This window comes from Spinacia oleracea, chromosome 3 (assembly GCF_020520425.1).
Source record: "Spinacia oleracea cultivar Varoflay chromosome 3, BTI_SOV_V1, whole genome shotgun sequence".
Classification (NCBI taxonomy): Eukaryota; Viridiplantae; Streptophyta; class Magnoliopsida; order Caryophyllales; family Amaranthaceae; genus Spinacia; species Spinacia oleracea.
Genome location: NC_079489.1, coordinates 18,177,562 through 18,204,629, shown reverse-complemented (window position 1 = coordinate 18,204,629; position 27,068 = coordinate 18,177,562). Strand labels below are relative to the sequence as shown.

Below are 27,068 nucleotides of genomic sequence, written 5' to 3'. Positions count from 1 at the left end.
TAAACTTATTCTATGATTGATATGCTTAGTTTTAAGTTTCTAAGACTTATTCTAATCTATTTATGCACATTTAATGTTTGTTTGATCGTTATAGGTCATATTTAGGCTAAAATGAGACATTTTCGCTCCCAACTTTAAAATAAAGAACCTAAGGACTCATTTTAAACTTATTACATGTTTAATATGCATAATTTTAACTTTATAAGACTCGTTCCAATCTATTTATGCACCTTTAAGGCTCATTGGGTCGCTATAGGTCATATTTATGCTAAAATGACATTTTCGCTCCCAACTTTGAACTAAAAAACCTAAGGACTCATTTTAGACTATTAGGAAATTGTCATTAGTTGCTTGAATGTTAAAATGTGATATTTAATTTGTATTTAAACTAATGTTTAATTGAAATTTCTGTTTTTGTAAAGGTCTACACTCCAAGGAATGCGCCTTATGCTAGTGAGGAAATTGATGTGGTTCGTGAGCAATGGACGAAGTTTTTTACCACCAAGTATTTATTATTGACCTGAGGGCGCTTGATCGAGTTGGTTTAGATGTTATAGAACAATCTTTTATGTTAAAATGTATGCGTACGTTGAAATTGGAACGTAAATATATTTAAATGTATCGGTATGTGCACTTTTGGTTTTGGGAAATATACAAAACTCCAGTTGTTGTTTTTATATTTGTTATACAGGTTGCGTTATTCTATTATTGTTTTGACAGGTTTCTATATTTGGTGCAAGGCACTCTAGGTATCCCTAAACAAGATTAGAATTTTCCCGCTAAAATTGCTTTGTTGCAGCGTACATATATATTGTACGCTGCAACAAGGGAAAAAAATTTCGCAAAATTCCAGACTTGTTGCAGCGTACAAATATATGTACGCTGTAAAAAGTTGAGTTTTTTGCAGCTTACATATATATGTACGCTACAACAAGTCCAAAATTTTGCCAATTTTTTGGCACTTGTTGCAGCGTACATACATATGTACGCTGCAAAAAACCACTTTTTGCAGCGAACATTGTACGCTGCAACAAGTTCAGACTTGTTGCAGGTCCCCCAGTTGCAGCATACGATGTACGCTGCAACAGGGGTCTAAAAGCCCGCTGCAATAAGGGTTTTTTCTACTAGTGATCCATGCTTATTTGTATTAAATTCGTGAGTTTCCTTTGTAAATTGATCGTTAATTTGCATTTATTCAAGGTTCATTTGATGCGAATTCGTGTTTAATAATTTGTTAGTTTCGTCACCAAATTTGCTTGTGATTTTAATTTACATATTGTCGTTAATTGATTTCGTGGTTGGAGATGTTCAAATTAATATATGCAGATGTTCAAATTAATGTATGTTGATGTTCATTTTTTTTGAACAATAATTTTATGCTGCGGTTTTAGATCTATCATCGTTCATGTTTAATTTATAAATTTCGATATTCATAATTGTAGAATGAACTACATTTGGTAACTTGATATTGTGTTGTTGTTGTTGTTGGTATTGTTGTTGGGATTGTTGTTCGTGGTGGTTGTGGTAGTTATTGCTGAATATTAATTCTGAATTTGTTATATTCAGTTTATAATTTATCATGTTCAACTTATAAAAGATGATGTTCACAAATAATAACACTTTTGTGTGATGTTTAGTTTTTCAACTCTCGTGTTAAACTTATAAAGAATCATGTTCAACTCAATTCAACTTATAAAGCTGATACGTTCAACACTTTGGTGTGATGTTGTTCTACGAAATTTAACTTATAAAACTAATATATGTTCAATACTTTTGTGTGATGTTCAGTTTCTCAAGTTTCATGTTCAACTTATAAAGAATTATGTACAACTAAATTTAACCTATAAAACTATGACATCTTCAACAATTTGAGTGATGTTCAGTTTCTCTAGTCTTATGTTCAACTTATATAGAATCATGTTCAACTAAAAGGCAAGCAACAACATTAATAATAAAAATAAAAATAAAAAAAGCAGTATACCATCAAACAACGAGCCAAAAGCATTCTTTAAAACAAATGTTCATTATTCTTTACTAAAAGATCATGTTCATATTTTATAAGCAGGTGTTCATTATCTTTACTAAAATATAAAGATTGGCACTTTCTAAATATTGTCATGTTCAGTTTATAATTCATCATGTTCAACTTATAAAAGAAGATGTTTTAATTTATAAAAGATGATGTTCACAAATAAGAACACTTTTGAGTGATGTTCAAATTTTCAAATCTTATGTTCAACTTATACAAAATCATGTTCAACTAAATTCAACTTATAAAAAACTATTATATGTTCAATACTTTTTTGTGATGTTCAATTTCTCAGTCTCATGTTCAACTTATAAAGAATTATGTACAGAATCATGTTCAACTAAAAGGCAAGTAGCAACAGTAATAAGCAGATGTTCATTATTCTTTACTAAAATATCAAAATTGGCACTTTCTAAATATTGTCATGTTCAGTTTATAACTCATCATGTGCAACTTATAAAAGATGATGTTCAATTTATAAAAGATGATGTTCACAAATAAGAACAATTTTGTGTGATGTTCAGTTTCTCTAGTCTCGTGTTCAACTTATAACGAATCATGTTCAAATAAATTCAACTTATAAAACTATCATATGTTCATGAATAAGAACACTTTGTGTGATGTTCAGTTTCTCAAGTTTTATGTTCAATTTATACAGAACAATGTTCAACTAACAACATTATGATTTTCATGCAGGAAAGAAAAGGTTAATATGAATGCGCCAACAAAAGAAAAAAAACCGATTTAGAAATGGAAGATGTGGTATTAAGAGAGGCTGCAAGAATTGAAGGCAAAAACAACAAGAAAAGAATCTGAAAATAAGGAAGCTAATATAAATAGAAAAAAGACCGGTGTAGCGAAAAAGTGGAAGCCGAAAGCAAGGAAGCGGAAAATTTAGAAGCATATAGAAATAGAACTAAAATAGAAAAAGCATATAGAAAATAGTTGACATGTTCATTTTTTGAACATGAATTTTCATTAAGTTAATTTAAATGTCCATTTGTTTGTTTCTTATGTGTGCTTGCAACTTACTCAAATAATGAGATTTTTTTTGGGGAAAACAAGCGTTATACAAAATCTAGAAAAAGAAAATTAAAATGAAAAATTAAAAATTAAAAATTAAAAACTTTAAAAAAAAGAGGAAACAGAATAGTGCACTAAAAAAGGAAGGCTGAAAGTGCTAAAACAAAGCATTTGAAGCTCATATGCATGCAAAATTGCATGCATAGCTATGCAGCCAAAAATTTGGGCTCTGATGGGAACTAGAGTCGAGACGAGTTATTTTGGTTCATTATTGTCTTCCGATTCCTTGATTATATGGCATGGCACGTTATTCTTGATTGAAATTATATCGTCCATTTCGTTTATAAGTTTTTGTTAACAAATCTTATGCAAATTTATTAAGAGTAAATCAATTAAGATAGATTTTGTTATCCAATATTTATCAATCAATTAGTTTAAGTTTTTAATTTTTTTTGAGGGAAGTTTAAGTTTTAAATTATTAGACATTTACATAGAATATATGACCGGCATATAATGCTTACACTCCGTAACAAGGTTCGGCATTGTCGGAGATTATCTCCGGTTAAACATGCAAGGCCTTGTTTTTTGTTGTTGTTGAATTTCAGCTTTTTTAATCAGCTTGGTAGCATTTATTACTTATTAGTTACAGGGTTACTTGTTATTGATGAGTGTTACTTATTACTTATTATTTGTCATTTATGTTCAGTTTAATCAAATAAAGCTCAAAGGACAGGTTTTAGCATCTTTATAATTTCTTTCTTAAAATAATATACATAGTACAAAGTGTCAAAGTATCTTGGTAATTAATTACTCTACAAAAGACCGCCTTAGTGTATAATTTAAGCAATGGAACCAATTAGTTAAAAAATGAAACTAATTAGTTAAGCACTAGAACCAAATAGTTAAGCACTGAATCTAATTAGTTAAGCAATGAAACCAATTAGTTAAGTAATCAAAATGATCTTTTCGATAAGGCGGTATTACACAAAAGTTGCCGATTGGTAATAAGTTTTGTTTCTTTTTGTTACTTGAATAGTCATGTAATTTACATCACTAGTATCTTAGGGACTAACTTATTAATGCTAAGCGATATGCTAATTAAGACGGTGACACATGTCCTGGCCAATATGGAAAGAACAATGCCTATCTCCAAAACTTAGCATTTCATCCCTTCTCCTCCGTTGGAAGAGTGCTTCTCTGATAATTCGTCCATTTGTTTGTTAACTAACTTGAAACAATCCCTAATTTGGAGTAAGTTTGAAGAGTAAACATTTTCTTACAAAGAAATTAAATAAGTGAGTAAAAAACATGTGTAAAATTTCATTAAAATGATGAAATTATTAGTTTGGTGTAATATTGAGTGGGACCCTCCAACAACTGAAGCTTCCTATTGGCCTATCTGTTTGCTGGTTCCTAGTACACATCTTGACCATGACTAGCTAGCTTCACATTTTTGTTTCAGGCAATGCAGCTCGCCAGCTCCGTAGGTTACAAATTTACAATATTACACATTTAATTTTACACCCGTTCTCAAATTATTTTGAAGTCACAGATTTTGTTTTTGTTGCTTTTTATACTTAATTAAAAGTATCAATAATAAAAACAAATCTAACATGTCTATTATACACTTGAACGTATCTAGATTAGATATCGGAAAATTAACGAAATTTTACTCACTTAATGGCTAAAAAGTACCCGTAGTTTTTTTTTTTTAAAAACCATTATAAGTGTATCTGATTTTAGTTATAGTCAGATGTACGTAAGAATTTGTGGCACTGCACATTAAAGATGAAAGATGATAGACTATTGTTTGAGGACCCATGGAGTAGCAATAGCTAGAGAATGTGTTGTTATATACTAATACGAGAAGTGTTAAATGAAACTGTCTCACAATAACTTATTACGAAATATCAAATAGGAATATTAAAGAGATACTCCATACGAAGTATACACTAAAATTAAAATGACACACTAAATCATAAGTAAAAACCACCCAGATCCTACACTGTGTTATTTAATTATCAATTGTGATACCATTATATACGGGTTAGAGTTGAACCAGGTAGGACCGTAGGAGATGGGTAATCTCAAGGACATAATCACATTACCACCTTTGATGGGGAACATAGATGTGTTAAAATCCGAGTATTGAGAGAAAATCCACCAATTTACTACGGAGTATTAGTAATATGATGACGATTTATAAAATAGAGTGCCAACATTTTTAAGCTTCACCTGCAACTCCCTCTCCTAAATCAGCAAGCATACATTGACCTAAAATCAGAGAGAGCAACACCGGATGACCGGAATCACATCCCAAACCGAACAACATCATTCACAAATCACTACAAGGATGATATATAGTAGATGGATAATGTACAAATAAAACAATATTTTTTTTAGAGGGAATAAACAAAACAAATTAAATCGATGATAATAATTTTACTTTTTGCGTGATTGAGCCAGAAGGAAATTATAAATTACAAATAAAGGGATAGTGATCCGAATTTGTGATTAATTACTGTACACTTATACTCGATTTTAACCGCTAAACCAAGACATTATTGGTACATCAACAATAAATAGAGTAGACGCTGATTTTCTTCTACCGTAAAGAATCCACATCATTAACTACAAATAGTTCAACGTGGTCAATTAGAATTGGCTTTGAACATAATTAATTAATCAATCAACCACTATTATAAACAATTCACATTCCATTAAAATGTCACATTCATTTTCTAGCTCTCTTACCCATCTTTTCCACTCCAAGTTTCTCCAACCCCCCTAAAATAATATTTTATTTATGACAAACTTCCTACCTTTTTTCTCCTTTATTTATACCCTTAATCCTTTCACCATTTCCCAAAAATAAATAGAAACACAATAATTCCATCTACTATTATTCTTATTATTATGTTCCTATCTTTCAATTCTTTGCATGCAAAAATGAAGAACAACAACACAAACAACACAAAACTAATCCTCCTACACCCCTACATTCTTAAACAAGGTAGCTCAAATAGACTATGGTTCTTAGCCTTGATCACTCTATTCACCCTAATTTTTCTCCTCACACTCATCTACACTCGTGACTCGTTGTCGCCCTCCTCGAACTCGACTTCCTCCACCACCTCCGTTGGTGGTGTCGCTTCTTCTGCGGCCGTGTTGGGTGGAGTGCACACGAATGCTTTACCAAAGAATGTGGTGAACACGCTTCTACACTACTCCTCTAATGCTAATACTACTGCCAAAATGGACCTTTCGGATACTAAGTCCATATCTGATGTACTACGAAGGTGTCCTTCTCCTTGCAATTTTCTTGTTTTTGGTCTCACACATGAAACTTTGTTATGGCGGTCTCTTAACAGCCTTGGTAGAACCGTTTTCATCGACGAGAACAGGTAACTAACTCATTCATTGTCATTTTTTGTTTTCAATTTTTTATTTTTACGAAACTAAAAACCAAATGCGAAAACCATAAGAAAATATAGTTTTCAGTTTTTTTTTCCATTTTTCAAAATCTAATATAAATTGACTTTTTTTTTTATACTATACCTAGTACATACTACATACATCTTATAATATTATACATTCGTTTTAAAATTATCTTTATGGTTACTATTTGCACAAATATTAAGACAAAAATAGTGAAAGTGTGTGAAGAGTTGGGTGTATATAATAAATTACACAAATTCTTATTTACATGGGGTGTACGATAAATATTGCCGAAATTAAAGTTGACGTAAAATGTTTAAAAGTTACCCTTATATATGTAAAAGTTATCTACTTTTTAGTAATAAAATTTTTCATTCAAAAACTTTCAAGTTCAAAATAGAATAAAGTACAATGTAAGAATCATAGACTTAAACGAAAAGTGTAGAGTATAAAGATCATTTTGAAACGGGTAGTACTGCATGCATAAATCATGTATGTCTAGATTAAACGTACAATTTCCCTTCAATATTAAAGGTTAAACGTACAATTAACTTCTTAATTAGTCGAAAACGAGTATGCTAATGAGGCTTATATGTTATATTATTTGCGTTACTTACTTTTTTTCGTGACAATGTGACATACTCCGTAGACCGTAGTTGAGTCATGTTAATAATAGACAGGTAAAGTGTAAAGAACAAAAAGAAAGAAACTAAATTAGCTTATATATGATTCACAAAAATTGTACGTGTAAATGAATAACGACGGAATGGCAGGTATTATGCAGCATATATAGAGGAAAAACACCCAGAAATCGAAGCGTACGACACACAATACACAACAAAGCAAAGCGAGTACAAAGAGTTGATATCCTCCGTAAAAGAACAAGCTCAAAATGAGTGTAAACCAGTACAAAACTTGCTATTTTCTGAGTGCAAATTAGGCATCAATGACTTGCCAAACCAAATTTACGACATCGACTGGGATGTAATCCTAGTCGACGGCCCTCGAGGTCATTGGGACTCCGCCCCGGGGAGGATGTCGACGATCTTCACCTCCGCCGTGTTGGCAAGAAACAAGAAGGCTGCCACGGCCAAGAGTGGGAAGACACATATTTTTGTGCATGATTATAACTTGGATCCTCAAAGGGTTTCAAGTGAGGAGTTTTTGTGTAAGGAAAATTTGGTTGAAAATAATGGGATGCTTGCTCATTTTGTGTTGGAGAGGATGGATGAAAACTGTTTTGACTTTTGCCATTCTAAGAAATCTTCCTAGTTCTTTTTTCTTCATTTTTTTTTATGAGGTTCATAATTAAATTGGGTTGATTTGTTTTTTTTTTTTTTCAAGAGATTTCACATGTAAATCTTGGATGTTTAGTGAAAATGTAAACGGTTTGATCATGCAATTTGGCCCCGGCCCTAAGGATTAGATTAATATTTGTTCTTATTTATGAACAATTTTCCCCTAAACAAAGGGCTTGCAAAAATTTTAAATTTGATTTTGTTGATTATTGTGTTTCTTGCATGGATGTTGTCTACAAGAAGCCATAAAAACAACAAACTGAGATTTGATCCCAAATCTAATATGCTAGCATCATAGCGGTATGCGGTTATTATTTACATCGGTAAACCTTCAGATTTTTGCTGTTGTTGTTGTTGTTGGGCGTAGAGAGAGTCACAAAGGACAAGTCGTTAAATGGTATTTAGACGGGATTTAATCATTGTATTGAATACGAAGTACCATCTTTTAAAGACTTTACCCACTGAGTTAGTTGAACTCAAAAGATAAAGCTAAAATAGCTAGTATTTCTCACGGGTAAGATGTCGACTTTTTTTGTGCGATCGTTGCTTTGAGCCTAACTAGCAACAGCGTACGATTGTTGTATTGCTTAAAAAATGAATTTATGGTATTGTTTCACCAATTATGTTAACCTAATGCACTGCTGCACTAGTACTGGTAATTCTTTTCGAATGAAGTTTTGGCCTACCGGCAAAGATTGAGATAATGTGTACGATAAGTTACACACTCACATGTTCGATTCCTTCATTCACATTTGTAGCTTGTAATGCCCACATGACTCATTCGCACCAAAAAAAAAAAAGGGGCCAATTAAGTTGTCATAATTAGGACTCAAACGTGATAGTAACAAGAAGAAAGTCAATTAATTCAATCAGTGATTAGAATTTTCAGTTAACATTAAATAAAAATAGATAATTATCAAATACAGAAATGCTGGAAAATAAAAATAGCATGACTTAATAAGATTGTTTTGTTGTAACGGCAAAGTGAAGGAACCAAACATAGATGTGTACTTGAAACCAGCAAAACCTTGACTTATTGACACTTTCCAAGTAGTTGCAAGGTCCTCCTCATCAACAACAATACTTTCCTAACTTATTATCTACTTTTAAGTTAACTCAATCTAGAGAATTGGATAATCATACTCACGGTTCGAGAAGTGTTCGGATCAGAAGGTATGGGAGTTGTTCAAATTTTTACCAAAAATCTTGTGTACGAGATTGAAGACACAACAACATTTCTTAGGGAAGTTTGAGGCTCGGCTAAACGCACATCTGAATTAGTTGGAGTCTAGTAGGCTCTACATTACTGAATGAGATACTCTCTAACAAAAACAAAAATATACTTAAGGATGGATATACATTTGGTACACTTTTAAGGATTTACCCTTCATCACCTCTTGAGGTATATATTCAACCAAATTTCTAGGATTAAAAGTATAGTGCATATTTGTATTACATGATGATAACATATTCTAATTTATAGAGTACCAAATATACTGCCAAATTATCAATGGTATTTTGTCAAATATTATGTAATCTCGTATCATTCTCATTAATCACACACGTATATATAGTACAACTTAGTTACCTAAACCCTAGGTACACATTAGGTAGCATACCATAGTTAGGACTCTACAGAATATTCACAGAATAATATCTAATATCTTAACATCCCCCCTCAAGGTGGAGCATGTAGATCTCGAATGCCCATCTTGTTCGGAAAAAACTCAAATTGCGCTTTCCCCAACGCTTTGGTGAAAATATCTGCTAACTGAACCTTCGTCGACACGTACGACGGACTGATGATCCCTTCCTTGATTGCATCTCGAATAAAATGACAATCTGACTCGATGTGTTTTGTCCTTTCATGGAACACCGGATTCTGTGCAATATGCAACGCAGACTGACTGTCGCAATACATCCTCATGCCTTGGTCGTGTGTCACCCCCAAGTCGCGTAGTAGTTGTTTCAACCACTTCAACTCACACGTCAGACCTGCCATCGGTCGATACAAAACACCCAGTCGACGAAGGGGTGTCGTCGCTTGTGAGGGAGGAGCAACAACATGATACACCCAGTCGAGTGGAATCAAACGTCGTCTCACCAACGACATGTGTCGATGAGACGACGGGTAGTGATGAGAGTGACACTTGGCAGTGTGGGGAGGATACGGAGTTAGGAAGGGGGAAGCGCGTCGTATGTGTCGACGAAGGTTACGGAAACTTCGCACGCTTCCCCCTTCCTAACTCCGTATCCTCCACACACTTCCTTGTCTCACTCTCGTCACTACCCGTCGTCTCCTCTTCACCTGTCGGTGAGGAGACGACGTCTGAATCCACTCGACTAGGTGTTTCATGTTGTAGCGGATTATATTAACTGATTTGACTAGCGGTTTCGTATTAGCTTGTTTGACTAACTGATTGTATTAGCTGATTACATAAAAGTGTTTGGTAAATAACGGATTGCAATAGCTGTTTGATTGTGTAAAATGACTAATAAGGACATTATGTATTTTTCATGAATAAGAATAATTTTTTTATTTGAATTTACAAAATGGTATAAATACATATACTAATATACTTGTATATTAGTTTCTTATTTGTTTAACATTTTCCTCTTAATAAGATGTGAAAATACTATAAATCTTAACAAATAAATAAAAATAAATCCTTAAGATCCACATGCATTGATGCACAGCCTCTACGAGACACATACACCAATTTTTTTGGAACATTAATATCACTATTATTACAAATTAATAATGCAAAAAGGAAAATTAAAAAAATGATACCCTCATTCCTAAGCCCATATTCCTAGTCAAGTTCACTCTTCACACAAACTACCAGACCCCCTTTTATTGTTTATTTGTTTTCTCATTTTCTTCAAAAAGTTCCTTTTAGCTCTTTAGTTCCTCCATCTGCCATTGTCATCCTTTTTTTTTTTTTTGAGGGAAAACGGCTTTGGCCGTTAGTTTCTATTATTAATTAAACAAAAATCAGCTGCTAAGACATCCTCTACGATACTTGGACAACCTCCTATCCACACTCGTGTAGTGAACTCGAGTGGGCTAAGATGAGCCATAGTATGAGCCACTAAATTGGCTTCTCTAAAAACATGAGCAAACAAAATAGAATCAAAATAACTACTAATAATTCGTATTTCTCTAATAATCATACCCAAATATGAGCCATCTTCTTGCTTCCCGTTCACCAAATTAACGACTTGCAGACAATCACTTTCTACGACCACTTTGTTAGCACTACATTGTATCGTCATTTTTAACCCTAGTACTATCTGCCATTGTCATCCTGGTCCTCCTCCATATGACCGATCATGAATTGAATCAACATGCAACATAGAGCTGAGGTAGATGAAGCAATATTACGCTGGTTACTTTTTTCCCCCTCAATTTATCTAATCATTTGAGTTATCATTTTTAATTGTAATAATTTTTATACTGAGTTTTTCCCATTCCGTGTGGGAATTGGAGATGCCTGACAATGAGAAATTTGGTACTCGTCTTATTTAGGGAAATTAATCTGATATGTGTGTTTTTTAAGAGAAATCAATTTTGCATATTTTTTTAGGGAAATTAACTGGTATTTCCTTGAGGGAAATGGGAAATTGGGCGGTTTTTTTAGTGTTGGGCATATATTGAAACCTCTATTTGCTAAACGCTGGGATGAGCAGCGTCTCCAATTTAGGGGATTTGGGCGAATCAACTAACCAAAAACGCTACTTACCAAACAGATGCAATCAGCGGATTTCAATGGTCAAATCCTCTAACTTGGCTGAATCCTCTAGTTTTAGCTCAAACCGCTGAGTAGCAAACGCAGCCCAAGAAACAACATACTGTTTCTCGGTCACACATTAGGGACACATCTTCATTAACCATCTCTAAGTAGTAGAGATAGCGTCAAAGGCCAAATCATATAAAAGGGATTTGATCTCAAAGGTAAGACCGGCCCCAAGACTTGACTTGAAGAAACTAAACTACGGAGTAGTAAACATCCACCTAATATACCACAACAATATACAAGCACACTTGATTAATTCCACTTTTATGTTAATTGAATTACTATATCAGAATATAGAAGCACTAACATAAACCATAATTATGTTCCGTATATTTATTATTCAAGGTGAAACCTTTAACCGGGTATTTTAAGTGAAATCCCAAAGGTTTTCCAATTCATCTGCACAGGTTATATCAGGCCATCAACAAACCTTTTTATATAGAATTCTTACAATAATCCCATTACATTAACCTAGTAACATAAAAGATTACGAGGCCGCAAGTGTTGCTTCTCCACTTTGGTCCAGGACTGTTGTACAGTAAAAAAAGAAGCTGGAGAGCGTGAATCGGGCGAGAACTAAAGCTGCAAAACGTTTAGTTTCCGAGCCGTTGCATTATATAATCTGAATTCTGAAAGATGATTAGCATTGCAAGTAGGGGTAGTAATTGGTCGTTAAACAGCACGTATATTTGTGGATACTAGAATCTTGGGGATCCGGTTTTAATGGGTGCCCAAATATCTGCACCATTGCTACCAGCCAATCCAGCAGTACACTCTATTGGTACAAGACACAATCCTTTGCTTCTTAAGTTATAATGTACTGCTTCCTGAAACTCAAAATATCAATACAGAATCTACCAATCAGTATTCAGTATTCAGTATTCAGTATTCAGTATTCAGTATTCAGTATTCACTTTAAGCATCCGGTAACAGGACAAACTAGAATTCTATGTCAAGTACCCCACTTTTAAATTAAATTATATGCCAAGGAAGTCAACAAGCAGGTACCCGAGTAACTACACATAGTCAAAAGTTTGAGATGTTAATATTCATTCAATAATGACTAGCAACTTTCAACAATATTATTATTCACTCAAGACTTGAAATTCATCAAAATAGTATACTGTCTTAACCACCAAACTAGTTCTCAATTCTCATACTCAGCTCTCACTCGACCAGAAAAACAATTCTGTTTGGTTCTGAAACATATCAGATCAGATAAACTGTATGTCAAATTTTGATTTTTTTCCCAGAAAATAACACTTTTCTAGTTGTATATCAGCAAACACAACAAAACCAGATGTATGAGCCGAGCCAGAGAAGAAAAGCTAATATCCTCTTCCAACTGCATACATAATATATGCCTATGATAGAACTCACTCTACTCTACTCTACTCTACTCTACTCTACTCTACTCTACTTGTGGAGGATGACAATAATATACCCCAGAAAAAGAATTCACCAGTATAAATAATTAAATAATATGAGTAAACATTTACATGGGTACTCACCTCTATATTAGTTACTGGTGTATTGTGGAGGTATGGAGCACTCAAAACCTACAAGTACCAACATAACCTTATGTCAGAGGAGCATGAATCAATAATATGTGGGAAAGTTCATGTAGTTGACAACAAGAGCTTTCTCCGAAATGTTGCTCCATTAAACAAAACATTCTCATACAAATCAAACAAAATTTCAACGTAGAGTTGTATGTTTAGTGATGTAATTTTGACGGATGATTAAATCATAACCACGATAGGAAACGAGATTACAACCTCAATAGTAAAAGTATTATACTTATATATCCAACATACATTTGACATTTGCGGTTTTCCTGAGTAATAGAGGTATTAATATTATTTCCACCAACTCAGAGAAGGGGTTATCATGACTCATGTTCATTCATTCATTATCATTACCCCATTGCCTCAAAGAGGCTCCCGCAAGAAGCGGGGTAAGGGGGGTCGGACGTACACAACCTTACCCCTGGAATTGCAGAGAGGTTGTTTTCAATTGACCCAAAAGCGATAATGGGACGACCATCTTCTACTTCATGGAAAGGAAGCGAAGAGGTTTTTAGAGCCATTTTGGTTTAGTCCATTACATCCACAACCAAAAGAACAAATGAATCTTAGGCTCCATCGGAAATGGACATCTTATCATGACTCATGTACTCCAACAAAATTAAGATCAATTCCCCAACGCCTTAAGGCAATGTTAGTGATAGATAAGTTGACTCAACCCATCTTACAAGTTACAACTTACAAATATAAAAACTATTAAAAAAACTAGTATATTGTATTCCTTTCTTAATCAGGAACAAAATAGCATGATCTCTTGAGTTGTAAAACAGAAGAAAAAGGTGTACCCAACTAAAAAAACAGAAATGACTGATCTTGATTTCTTAATCAGGAACATAATATCATCATAAACACCTTACAGAACAGAGAAGAATGGCATACCTTCACTTGCTCATGCAGGAATCTGATGTATTCCATCGCCTCAAACAGGACAGAAGCTGTATCAGTCTGCATCACAAATTTACACAGAAAATATAAGAAAAATTAGAAAAAACATTCTTACTACAACAACTCTTACATACAAATGCTCTCCACCGCCTCCCGGCCCCAAAAAAGAAGGAACACCAACATGGTGCCCATACCTTGCCATACGGGGAAACAAGCTGTTGAAGTGTTGTTATCTTTTCACCAAGTTTCTCTTTTCTTTCCTGCATCAATAAATCATTTTTTAAATGCTACATAATTAAGCTAACCAGTTTTCCCTCCACAGCCCACCAAAGCTAACCCAAAAACACTAAATGCAGGAAAAATTAAAAACATTATATAGGTTCTATAGCATAATTGTCAAAATTAAACACATGAGAAAGTGTGTGAATATGAACATCAAGAACAAACCTTGCTAGACATTGATAGATCAACCTTTTGTCGCTTGGCTTCAATTGATGTGAAATTGTCCTGATCAATAGGCCTAACAGTTCTTTTAAGTTCGGTCATTTCACTGCTCTAAACTCTCCTAGCACAAGCATATACAATAATGACATTAATCAGTACAACAGAAGTACGCGGATAAACAGGCATATATCGCATTGTAAACATTTATTTACTTGCCACAACATGTTACGGAGTAATAAACTACTCCGTATCTGTCACTTTAAAATACCAATTCAATGAAAATTCACACTCTAAAATACAAATATAAATTATTAGTTGACGTTGTATACCAATGCAATTACTAATAAATCCTTATTCGAAAAATTCAATAACAAATGGAGTAATACTCAATATATGCATATATGATACCTAGTCCAGAAACCATAGGTAGCTCCAATAAGAAAAGGCAGAATAACAAAAGGTACTCAAAACTTATTCATCGGAATTCGGAAAGAAGCAAAATCACTACCTCAACTCAAACATACATTTTTTAATGTGATTATGAGTGATCAGAGTACATGGACCAAGTCATGCATGCTTCATCACACAAATACTCCAAATAAACAATCAGGACTGTATCTAAGAAATTTTCAGCATTCTCCATATTTTAATTAACTTCCTAGATTACGCGTAACACAAGTTAGTTCAGCTATATATTAAATAACTACTTGAAGGAGCACATTAACCAAGCATGCCATATGTAGAATCAAGAGCAAAGCAGAATAATATACCACGGGATTGATTAAATCAACACACATAGGGATTATTTTTTTAAGAGAGTTCATTTAACAGGCTACAACTACTACCAATCTACCATGTTATCCGTAATCAAGTGATCACGAGATCTCGTATGCTCAAACTGCAAGCATTCCATGTTTACAAACATCGAATATATAGAACATCCACAAAATTCACGACCCAGAACAGCATCTCAGAAGTAAAACGTACAATTGCCTATTTAAAAAACAAAAATGACATAGGAATCGTTTTAGGCAGAATGCAGCCATTCTTACTTGCATATTTTTATTTGCAAAATGTCTTCACACGAGTCATGATAATCCATTATGACAAAACCATGCTAACCGATACATATAATAATACAGTGGCTCATATTATATATTAATATACAATGAACTAGGAACAAAGCAATCTAGTCAAAGATCAACTTCAGCAAATTTGCTGACACCACCTAATGATATATTGATTACTGTGGATTAACAAATCCTAATACATACAAAGAATATTAATTGTATGGACTCATATATCGACAATGATAACAATTAGTAAGCAGGGACACAAAATCAACCAAACACATTTCCTCTTTTGCGGTTAGTATTCAAGACAAACCTCAACTAATTCTTTACAATATTAACACATAAAAGCAGACAATTAATTAAGTTGTAGATATCCATCATGACTATGCAAACGACAATAAACGCGTCTCAACCATATTTTTAAAAAAACAAGAACATTTGTTTACGTACTTGATTGTCCTAATCCGTGCTCAAAACTACTACATTGATGTCCTATAAGATATGCTAATTGGATAAAATTATGAATCAGCTGTTATTGGCTATATACTCTTGTTTAGTTCTAGTTCGAGTTCAGGACCACTAAAACCTCCCATCAAGGACCTATCAGAAACTTCCAAGAACAATCAATGAAACCTAAAGTATGCAGATAACAAACTCAAACTCACTACTATAATGTGCTGAAAAACAAAATTATAGCAAGGAATTTCAGTTCACTGTTAAATGGGTTTATTATAGTCATGCATGTATATTAAAAGAGCGAAAATGATAAAGGTCGCAACATGCGACCTTTAAGCTGTGTCACAATGATGATATGGCATGATTATGTGTCATGATTTAAATTGGAAACTAAAATATTTAACTTAAATATCATATTATACATGTTTCAAAAAAAGTAGGAAAATCTTAATATTCTAATTTATTTCCTTCTTTATATCGACTACCTTATTTACATATTTTCATAGTAAAAATATTGCATTGATAGTAAAAATATTATGAGGACTCATAACCTAAGTGGCGCATATATGTACCAATTAAACTCTGACACGTAAGATTGCGACAACTAAATGTTGTCGCAACTTGCGACCTTTATCATCACAAGAAAACTAAGGTTATAAGAGCACCAACTCTGTCTCTGGTGAGTAGTACCAAATCAATGAAATTACGAATTCGGTCATCTACCTCAATCACTACCGATGATTCCCACCTCGCCGTCCCACCTTGCTTGGGTTGTGCTTTCAAGGGATTGTTTGGTTTGGTGTAAAACGTTTTCTTGGAAGATAATTTTTCCTTTTCAATCATTTTACGTTTGTATGTTGTTTGTTATGACAAGTGGTGTAAAACAATTTCCAACAACTCTCTAAAGGGCGGAAATCACCTTTTTTAACTTTGCATCTTTTACCTCAACTTCTCCATTCCCATGAATCCTCACCCATCCACTCTTGTTTTCATTTTTTTCTATAAATTTGTTTGTAAGTAACCAAAGTTACCAAACAAAGGAGAATTATTTTGGAATTTTGTTTTTCCTTGAAAAATGTATTCAATGGGAAATCATTTATCATTGAAAAAGTTTTCCGCCAATAAGTCCCAAAAAACAAAAATATCAATAACTCCAAGTGCAATCACAACTACAAGTGCATATTGTTAGAGGATCTACACCAGACCACCTATCCTAACAGTTTCCTAAGATGAATGTAATCCAAAAACATCACCAAATTAGTGGGTCCCACAATTTGATGACTGTTTTGGCATATTGATGGGCAACAATGGTCAAAGAATGAATGTGGAAAAAAGTAGGGTAATAATTATCGCTGCGAGTACTATTCTCCTTACACACAAGTTCATACTATTAACTATACTCCCATAAATAATTACATGCATGCTTCAAAGCTCAATTATAAACCATTTTCATGTCTTTTAAGTTTTAATTCATTTCCTTAAAACGATCTTCAATCAAATGCGACTTATTATTTAGGAGTCCGGATCCTCTAGAGTTTTAATAAAACTCTACAAGGTAGAGTTGTATCTAAACCATACATTTTAAAATCAATGGCTCATGTTGATGAGAAAATATAAGGGAAATTTAAAAAAAATAATATATGAACCATTGATTTTTCATTCAATGGTTGATATGCTCAAACTCTACGAGTTATTTTAGAACTCTAGAGGATCCAAAACCATTATTTAGGTACGAAAATACTTTCTCTGTATTTATTTAAGGGATACACTTGTATTTTTCGACCGTATTTATTTAAGAGATACATTTGCCATTTTTAGTAACTTATCAACCCAACCATCTAATTAAATAATATATCTACACCTCACTCCCACCTCCACTCCCTAAAATGACATGGTCCCCACTTGTTTTTCTTATTAAAATATCTACTCAACCACAATTATTTTATTACTTTATTTCATTCAATTCTTTTTCTTAATACGCGTATTCGGCCAAGTATATCTCTTAAATAAATAAAGAGGGAGTAATAGTGATGTTCAATTCAGAATAATACTCGTACCGATTAGATTAGAATATGTGACTATTGAGTATTGATCCCGAAAAAACAGGAATTCGATCACATGTGTAAGAAAAGATTCACTTGTCATGCAGATATGATCTCGGACATCATAGCAAATATATTACAAGTACATAAAAGTAAAAAACCAAACTCATTTTCATTTTCATTTTCATTTTCATTTTCATTTTCATTTTATTATTATTAATTAATTCAGAAATTTTCCATTAATTAATTACAAAGGAAAAAAAAGGAACATGTAGTACTTCATTAATATGCATGAGACGAATATCCAATACCCTTATTAACTCACATAAACCATAATAAAGAAATCGAGGCTCGAAACATAATAATAGCGAGATAGATGATTAAAAGAAAAGAACTTACAGAGAAAACCAGAGTCTGCATTTCAAAAACTTCTGTTTGAGTTTCTTGAATTTGCTCTCAATTTCTTCTTTAAAAACAGGGCATAAAAACCGCCAAATAAACCAAAAGAATTAGGTGAGCTACAAAGTTGTAGCAATAACTCAAGCCTACAAATTAAAGTTCGAAACCTTTTTTCAGTTAACTCTTCGGAATTTATTGCCCAAAATAAACTAACTTTTGAGTTTTTTTTTCCAAGTTTTAGATTTCTGGGTTCCACCCAAATTAATTAAAATGGGAGAAAATAAGTAAAATTATGAGTAATTTGATAAATTTAATTAGTTAAAAAAATTGGGTTTTTGAGATTTTTTTTTTGATGAGATTTATAGGAAGAAAGAAAAATTGGGAAGGTTTTGGGTTTAGTGGGAGTAGCTTTTATAGTAAGTTAAAAAACAAAAATTAAGAAAAAAGAAAAGGAAGAGAAAAGGGAATTTTGTGGATAAATGACAGCTAATTTCCAACCATGTAAAGTGGTTATGAGGAATTGATTGATTAAAAATAATATTAAATAAATTTTACTCCGTATACTTTTAATAAAAAAAACTCTTGGTATGGAATGGTGAAGTCATGTGATTTTGACTAAAGCCTTATTCTATTCGACAGTCAGGTGAAAAAAACGATAAATTTGGATAAGATAAATTCAGAAAAAATAAATTTTATTTTAGATATTTTCGCATACAAATAAGTTTAGTTCAGATGAATAAAAAGTTTCAGATAAATAAGTTCAAATAAGTTAAGTCAAATAAGATAAATTCATAAAATATAAGTTTAAACTAAATAAGTCGAATAGAACAATATCTAATTTTATTGAATTTAAAAATGACTATATTTTTTTTTCAGATAATAAGTTCAGATAAATTAATTCAAATAAAATAATTTTTGACAAAATAAGTCGAATAAAATGGCATATAATCTCGTTGAATTTGAATATGACCATATTTTTGGTGTGTTGTGAGAAAAGGACTTGTTTAGATGTCATACGCGCTACCTTGCTTGCTGGCTGCCTTGCGCCCTTCCTCCTTTACTCCGTATCATCAAACTTCAAATCTAATTTTGTCCCAATTTTTTTCTTCTCATTTTTTGTCTTTGTAATAAATTCCTTTCACTTTGTTTGCTTGAAAACTCTCCACCTTGATTCTTGAGTTGAAATACTTAAAAAATTAAGTTTGAAACTCGAAGGGTTAAGGATTACTACTCTTTCTTAAAAAATGGTTTTAAATTAGTACTTCATAACTAAAAATGGAGTCACGTATTCTTTCTTAGATGGTGGGATGGAAAAATAACTAAAAATAAAAGTGTGACTCCTAATAAAACACGGCCGAAAATGGTAAATGTGACTCCTAATAAAATACGGCGGGAGTATACCATAATTGGATGTTCCTATTTGTTTGTCTCATAGGAGTACCTTATTTAGTTTGTGATCTGCACATGTCTCTCCTCAAACACTATAATTTAATGTAAAAGAAATAGTTACCTACCCATTTGTTTTTTTTATTATTGTACTCAATTCTTAATAAAATACTTTTTTCCTATGGGGCAATCTTTTAGGAACGGAGTAGTATATTAAACTCACTTTTCTACTTTTATCTTAATATTTGTGCAAATAATAACCGTAAATGTTTTATAAAACAAAGGTAGTATTATATTTCATATGTTCTTACTTAAATGACACAATTATTTAGTCACTTTTGTCAATGCACGATTTCAAACTTTAATATCATCAATTATGGATAAGAAAAAATTATAAAAAGTTGATAGTTAAAAAATATTTATTAAGACGAATCGACTATGTTTTTTCTTAAGTATAATGACAAAAGGAAGTCAAAGGAACTAATGTGGATAGTGTCCAAAACCCAATTGTATCATGTAAATTAGAATGGAAGAAGTACTTCATAATTAGTTTTGTAATTATAAAACCACTGGCATTACTTATGTACCTAACTATTAATAAGAAAATTCATAATTGTTCACTCAAAAACTATAACTTATTCACCTCAAAAATCTATTTCCCCCTCGAATCTGTTCTAACCAAACACCCCTATAACTATTTACCCAACACTATAACTTAAAACGATAACCTTATGGATTATACTAACCTATTTTTTTTATTAAAAAAATATGATTAACTAAGCATTGCTTTTCGTAAATAAGAGTGTAACTCTGGCCAAAAAATATAATTATAGCCTTATACTAATATTCTAATAAGACATTCTGAATCAATAGTTTGTAAAAATGAAATAGTGGTAAACTCGTGTGATTTATCTAAATTATTAAAGTAAAGTGGTGAAGAATGAGGGTTGATTAAAAGGTCACTTGATCCATCTTATGCATTAGGCATTTTAGACCATTGATCTCGCTTGATTAAATTTCATCCATTAAATTTCCCTAATCAAAATCTCAACATTCACGATTAATCATTAATTATGCAATTAAATCTTCAATCAAAATCTTAACATATATTATTATGAAGGTATATAGGGAGAAAAGGGGAGAGAGGAAGAGAGAAACTGACGGTTATAATCTTATTTCACGTACACATCATATGTACACATACGTACATTATATAGGATAAGGATGTCGAGGGTATAATGGGCATCTACAATACAATATATTTATAACACTCCCCCTTGGATGTCCATTATCTAAAACAATACAATGGAACTATAATGTACATGAGATGATGCCTCATTAAAAACCTTTCTAAGAAAACCCTGTGGGATAAAAACTTAGTGAAGGAAAAAAGAGTACAACACTCATCATAATACGCTTGGGATGTTGCCTCATTAAAAACCTTACCAGAAAAACCCAATGGGACAAAACCATGGTTAAGGGAAAAATAGTGCAACGCGTATTTTCTCCCCCTGATTAATACATCACTTGAGATCTCTAAGTTCAATGAATATAATATTGTTGATAACTTTTCAAATGTATCAACATGTAGCTCCTTGAAATTTGATTCTCCCCCATTTGACTTGAATTTTCAAATCTTCACTTGTATGCACTATGTGAGTATTTATATCACCAAACTTTTGAAAATAATACCTGAAATAATAATATACTTTCTTCTACATAATATTACAAAATGTATCCTTTCACATTGGACATATATATAACCTTCTTCTGGAGGTTAGAAATAGTAGTAATCGTCAATGTTGATCAAAATTTCTCTAGTCATACTTTCATGACAATACATGATAAATAATAATATCATTGTCCAACTTAGGGTATAATGTAATTTATGGTTCTTCTGGACCATAAAATAAAACTCAATGTAAGGACATTACATACTTTTATCTTAAAATTTTGAATCAACTCATATTCGTACAAGAATTTTTCCGTGAATAAATTAATATGTATATTTCGTAATTTTAAAGTATTCAAACTACTGGTTGAGAACTTGAGATGACATTTCAAAAACACTCTTCAAAGTTTTGATAATATGTCATCAATAAAAGGGCACGATGTTTAAGAACAATATGTATAAGTTCTTCAGGAACTTTTCTTATTTGCATGATTCATAACATGCTATTAAATCAACATTATATATATACTTCTTTCGCAACTACTCGCCCATTGGAGTAAGAAACTCCTCTTATAATACTCATAAAGTTGCAAATTCGTCTTACCTTTCTTTGGATGCATATTCATATACGACATCATAATAGTTTTCAAAACATGTAATATGAAATTATAACTGGATAATCTACATCATACCATGTACATAAAAACAAACTAAATGTATGATGAATGATACATTTACCTATTAACTACACATGTATATGAATGTAAGACTCAAATGCAAAACACTGTACATTGTGGATATTTCAAATCCATAACTTTTTGGACTTCAGGTCCATGAGCTCATTTGATCATTATAATGATGTCTACATCGAAATAGACATAGATTTACGATCCCATATTCAATCCATTATTTCTCGCATATGCATTATATTTCGGTTCCATCATCTACCGGTATCATCAAAATTATTCAACATATACTTTGCATGCTTTTAATCTTAGTTTTATGATTACTCCCTGATATTACGAATATTAATTTAGATTAACAAACCTCAAATCCTAAATTTTCGAATTAATTTCAAAAGTGGTTTAAAAATAAAACTAAGCTAATAAACATACTTAACACCAAATTGAAAGCTGCTGAAAATTTTGGGCTATTACACGATACCACCCTTAAAATAAGTTTCGTCCTCGAAACTAATTGGAAAACATGTAGCTTTAGATAATGAGAAGAGTTTATATTCACTTTAAACCATTTTCGTAAATCATAAGTTTCGATAGTAGGTAAAATATCAGTCTCCTACTAAGAATTATTTTAAGATCGGATAAACTAGAACTTGAAATTATAGAGACAATTCCGTATACGAGGACTTAGCAATTCCGGATAAATATAGAGGAAAAATTTTAGATAAGACTTATACAAAAAAACTTGATTAAGACCAAGTAAGGGTCATGGGTTTACATTTTGGAGAACTACTCAAAAGAATTAAGGTTAAAAATGGATAGAAAACCTTATCGAAACCAAATAAGGAAAGACATCTTCACATCTTCATGATCAGAATTTGTCCAAGGAATAGAATTATTGACGCTTAGAACAAATTGAATGGGAAGAAGTTACTAAAGGAAATAATGCCATGATGCCAAATCCTATGAACCATGTATAGATACTAGGGGTTTAAATGTGGAAGAATCTCAACTACTAAGAGTGCTTGAATAGAAGCGGAATTATATAGGAAGAAGTTAAACAACAAAGTGCAAACAAAAATTCGGAAAATGCTTGGTTAAAACGATTTAAATACTCTTTATAAAAGTTTATTTCAAAGAATTTCAAAAGGAATCTTAGAGTTACTATTAAGACAATGACAAGTATATATATTAGACTCGCACAAATGGATCAACACCTCTATCCATTACAACTTATACTATTTCTCTAATCCCAATACCCACCTTGTATCTCCATGACTTAAATCTCTTAAATTTGATCTATGTATACTTGACTTTTACATCTGAATAATTGAAACAAACAACCAAAAGACGTACAAACACATGGCAAGTAAACAGCAACAAATAAACAATTAAACAAATCAAAAAGTCTAATCCTCCAACTCGTACTATAATCCCAATTTTAATTCCTAATAGTTCCTATCACAATATATACCAAATCAATACGCGAAACCTTCATAGTATATATACTTTTCAAATGATATTTCTATATCAACCTTAAATCTTCAATGACCATTCCACGGACAAAACACATCATTCTAACCCTCGTTCCAAAGTTCCATTTCATATTCTTAATAGAATACTTCGAGATCCAAAAATCAAAATCCCTAGGATTTGAATTTTTCAAAACATGACTTCCCATAATTCAAGCAGACAACAGCTTCGAGTTGTTAATTCATATTCCTCAATTTAATTACTCAAATCTCAACGCTTTGCATATCCAATATATCATTTACGTGCAAATGTGAAGCCCTCTATACCTGATATCACAACTACTAGCGAATCATCCCAAAAGGCAGTTCATACATTTCTTGACTCCTAAACGACCCAATATATAATCCCCAAATCACATGCCATGATATGAGGATCATAGCAAACCCAAAATCAACCTCGGCTCTGGTACCACAGGTTGCTGCGTGCGTTGGCGTGGCAATGGACTTTTAGTTAACAAATCCAATTATCAAAATTACGAAAATAATTAAAGTAAGGCGATTTTATAAATTTCACAAAATCCAATTCATGAAAATAATTAATTTAGGATAACTTTATTCCAAAATTATGAACTAATCCAATCAAAAATATTTTCGAACACTCAGATAAAAGAATCCAACAATATAATCCATTCCAAATAATTAGATTTCAGATTTTTATCAAAATTATGGTTTAGGTGAACGATTAAAATTAACGAATCCAATCAAAATTTTAATCTCAAAATTTTTAAATGAGTCATTTACAAATGAAAACATTGTCCCTTATTGAACTAAGCATAATTTCCGATCTAAACAACCAATCCAATTAATTTTTGACCACAAATCATTAATTATTAGGATTTATGATTAATTATGAAGCACCAATCAAATTAAATTACATCATAAAATTATAAACAAACAGTAGGACAATCCACAATAAATTATTCGTTGATTTTCCATCATAATTGATTTGTAAAGCTCGAATTATTCAAGAATTAATAATCTCGGGAGTAAAAACCCTCGGAAAAACAACTTTCCAAGCAGAATTTGCGATTTTTCGGGCAGGGTCCAATTTTTTTTTTTTTTTTTGAGCATTTTATAGAATGTCGTTTCCACCAAGAAAACACTAAGGAATCAATCAAATCCGGTAATTTTCAAAATTCCTGCATTTTTTCTACGAATCCATCCATATTAATTCAAGAAAATACATTAAATTATACTTAAAACATGTAGCTCGTGATACCACAGTGGGGATTTATTCTAATCTAATTAACTAAGCGGAAAACAATCCCGAATCCAGAATCTCATGTAAAAGTATAAAGTAAACGTAACATATATTTGATGCGTGTACTCGTCACGAACGCGAACGAGAACTATATGTGTAGTTCCTCTACAGTAGTCCACCAGCACGTTCGGATCCACCTTGATACCGTTAGCTTAGAACTTTCTCAAGGTATTTGGCTATTGAATAAATTAGATCACACTAGTGTTTTTCACCAGAGGAAAAACTCTAATTAGGGTTGCAAGTGTGAAAATGTGTGTTTGGAAAAACACATTTAGGGTTTAGTAAGCGTTACTAGCCAAAGGCACAAGGTTGGCCTTGACCGACCACACGCGTGCAAGTAGCTAGCCCACCGCACAACCACATGGCCCAGCATTCCATGGGCCTTGCTATTGCCCAGTGTTGTTGCTTGGTGTTGCTATTGAGCGCATCGTAGCGCGCGCGCCCAAGTGTCAGCCATGGGTCGCAGCCTGCTGCTGCGTATAGCAGTGCTACATCAGTACAGCGCCCGTGGGCCTTGCGCGCTTGTGCACTTGGCTCGTGGGCTGGCAACACTTGTTTGCGGCTCGCACGCGTGCCTATGGCGCATAATTCATCGTATAGTACTTGATGATCCAATATCTTACGATGCGATGATTTGTGCGGCCAAGCCCACGACATAAGCAATACGATATACGATTATGATCAAACGACTTATCTTATATACTCCCTCCATCCCAAATTACTCGTTACACTTACCTTTGAACAAAGTTTTAGGTGATAAGTGGTTGCTTGGTGTGAGGGGGTCGAAAAAGCACGAGGCTAATGCGTGACCTCGTCCCTCGTGGGTGTGACGATTCTTTTTATTCAATCAAGTGTAATTGGATTTCCTGTGAGTTTACACCCAATTGACTAGTAATATAGGAGTCGCCATTCAGTTTTTAACGACAATGAGAAAAACTGACAAAACCCGGTTATCGTGACATAAAGGGAGTGCAATTATGTTTGACCACGACGGCCGTAGGTTCCCTTGTGATCCCTGGTGTGGGGATCTCTCAACATACACCCGCAAGGTAGAGATTGAGGGTTCGGGGGACTGTAACTACCGAGAGGAGTACTTCGCTCGTCGATAACTCCAGAGGCAGGATATCCTTACTAGCTCAGCATAAATAATTGAAGGGACATGCGTTAACTATTAAACTAATCTGAATTGATTTTAGCAATATGCAACATATAATACTAATTCGATCGTGATTATCTGATTTAAATAGCATTAAGGGACCTAGCATGATAATCCGATTTCCCAAAAATATTATATTTGTTAGGCGTGATAGAACAATCAGATTAGGTTAGTTTAACAGTTCATAAAAAGGGCGAGGAAAGCAGTTAAATCATCGAGAAGGGACACATTACGACGCACCCTTGAGAGGTGCGTCACGGTTCTCAAAAAACTAACCACTTTGACTTTGCTATTTCTCCTTTTTATTTAACGAATCTCAATTATGGGACAGGATACGTTATGTTCGATTTATGGATCAATAGCGACAGAACGCGTGAACAATTTCGCAGCGAGAGGCTTAGGCTAAGGGTTGGAGTCAATACTCAGAATATAATTATGTGTTGTGTGTGTTTTTCACGTCGAACTTAGGGGTCTATTTATAGGAAATAGTGGCGTAAAAAGATAGATTTTCAGGAATTTGAATACGAAACGGATGAGGAAAAGAATCCGTCCCAGATATTTTCGGCGCCCAGCTCTGGGCGCTAAAGATTTCGGCGCCCAGGGCTGGGCGTTGAAAATAGGGTCTGGGCAGAATTCTTTGTCAGATTGGACTCTAGAGTACGGAGTCCATTAAGAGCCTTAATCCGAGTTATTTGGTGCGTATTAACCTTGTGACGGAATGCGTCGGGCCCGTTACGAACTCTAGGCTCGTTAGGATTTTAATTAATACGTGACTCTTATTTTTGAATCATATTAGGAATAGGATTCTCTCGTAATCTCTATCTCATTTAGGGTTTATGTTGGAGTGCAACACCTAATTCTGACAGGTTTCTATCTTTTTATTCTTACTACTTTTAGCAACTACCCTTTAC

At 33.0% G+C, this 27,068-nt stretch overlaps 2 protein-coding genes across 8 annotated transcripts; one reads left to right on the top strand and one right to left on the bottom strand.

Annotated features, from left to right (window-relative positions):
* Window positions 1-5,911: 5,911 nt before the first annotated feature.
* On the top strand, window positions 5,912-7,996 carry LOC110785411 (protein IRX15-LIKE). Its single transcript, XM_021989848.2, has 2 exons — window positions 5,912-6,456; window positions 7,264-7,996. The coding sequence occupies exons 1-2, from the start codon at window positions 5,969-5,971 to the stop codon at window positions 7,760-7,762; spliced, it is 987 nt and encodes a 328-aa protein (XP_021845540.1). The 5' UTR covers window positions 5,912-5,968; the 3' UTR covers window positions 7,763-7,996.
* Window positions 7,997-11,893: 3,897 nt separating this feature from the next.
* Window positions 11,894-18,901, bottom strand: LOC110785413 (transcription factor bHLH153). Of its 7 annotated transcripts, none has more exons than XM_021989849.2 (6): window positions 18,471-18,901; window positions 14,504-14,611; window positions 14,251-14,316; window positions 14,051-14,116; window positions 13,097-13,144; window positions 11,894-12,418 (listed from the first exon to the last, which is right to left on the bottom strand). In XM_021989849.2, the coding sequence occupies exons 1-6, from the start codon at window positions 18,489-18,491 to the stop codon at window positions 12,284-12,286; spliced, it is 444 nt and encodes a 147-aa protein (XP_021845541.1). In that variant the 5' UTR covers window positions 18,492-18,901; the 3' UTR covers window positions 11,894-12,283. The 7 variants fall into 7 exon arrangements, with proteins under 7 accessions (XP_021845541.1, XP_021845544.1, XP_021845543.1 ...); XM_021989852.2 differs by having other exon boundaries at window positions 14,504-14,618; window positions 18,471-18,900; XM_021989851.2 differs by having other exon boundaries at window positions 14,504-14,621; window positions 18,471-18,893.
* Window positions 18,902-27,068: the final 8,167 nt, after the last annotated feature.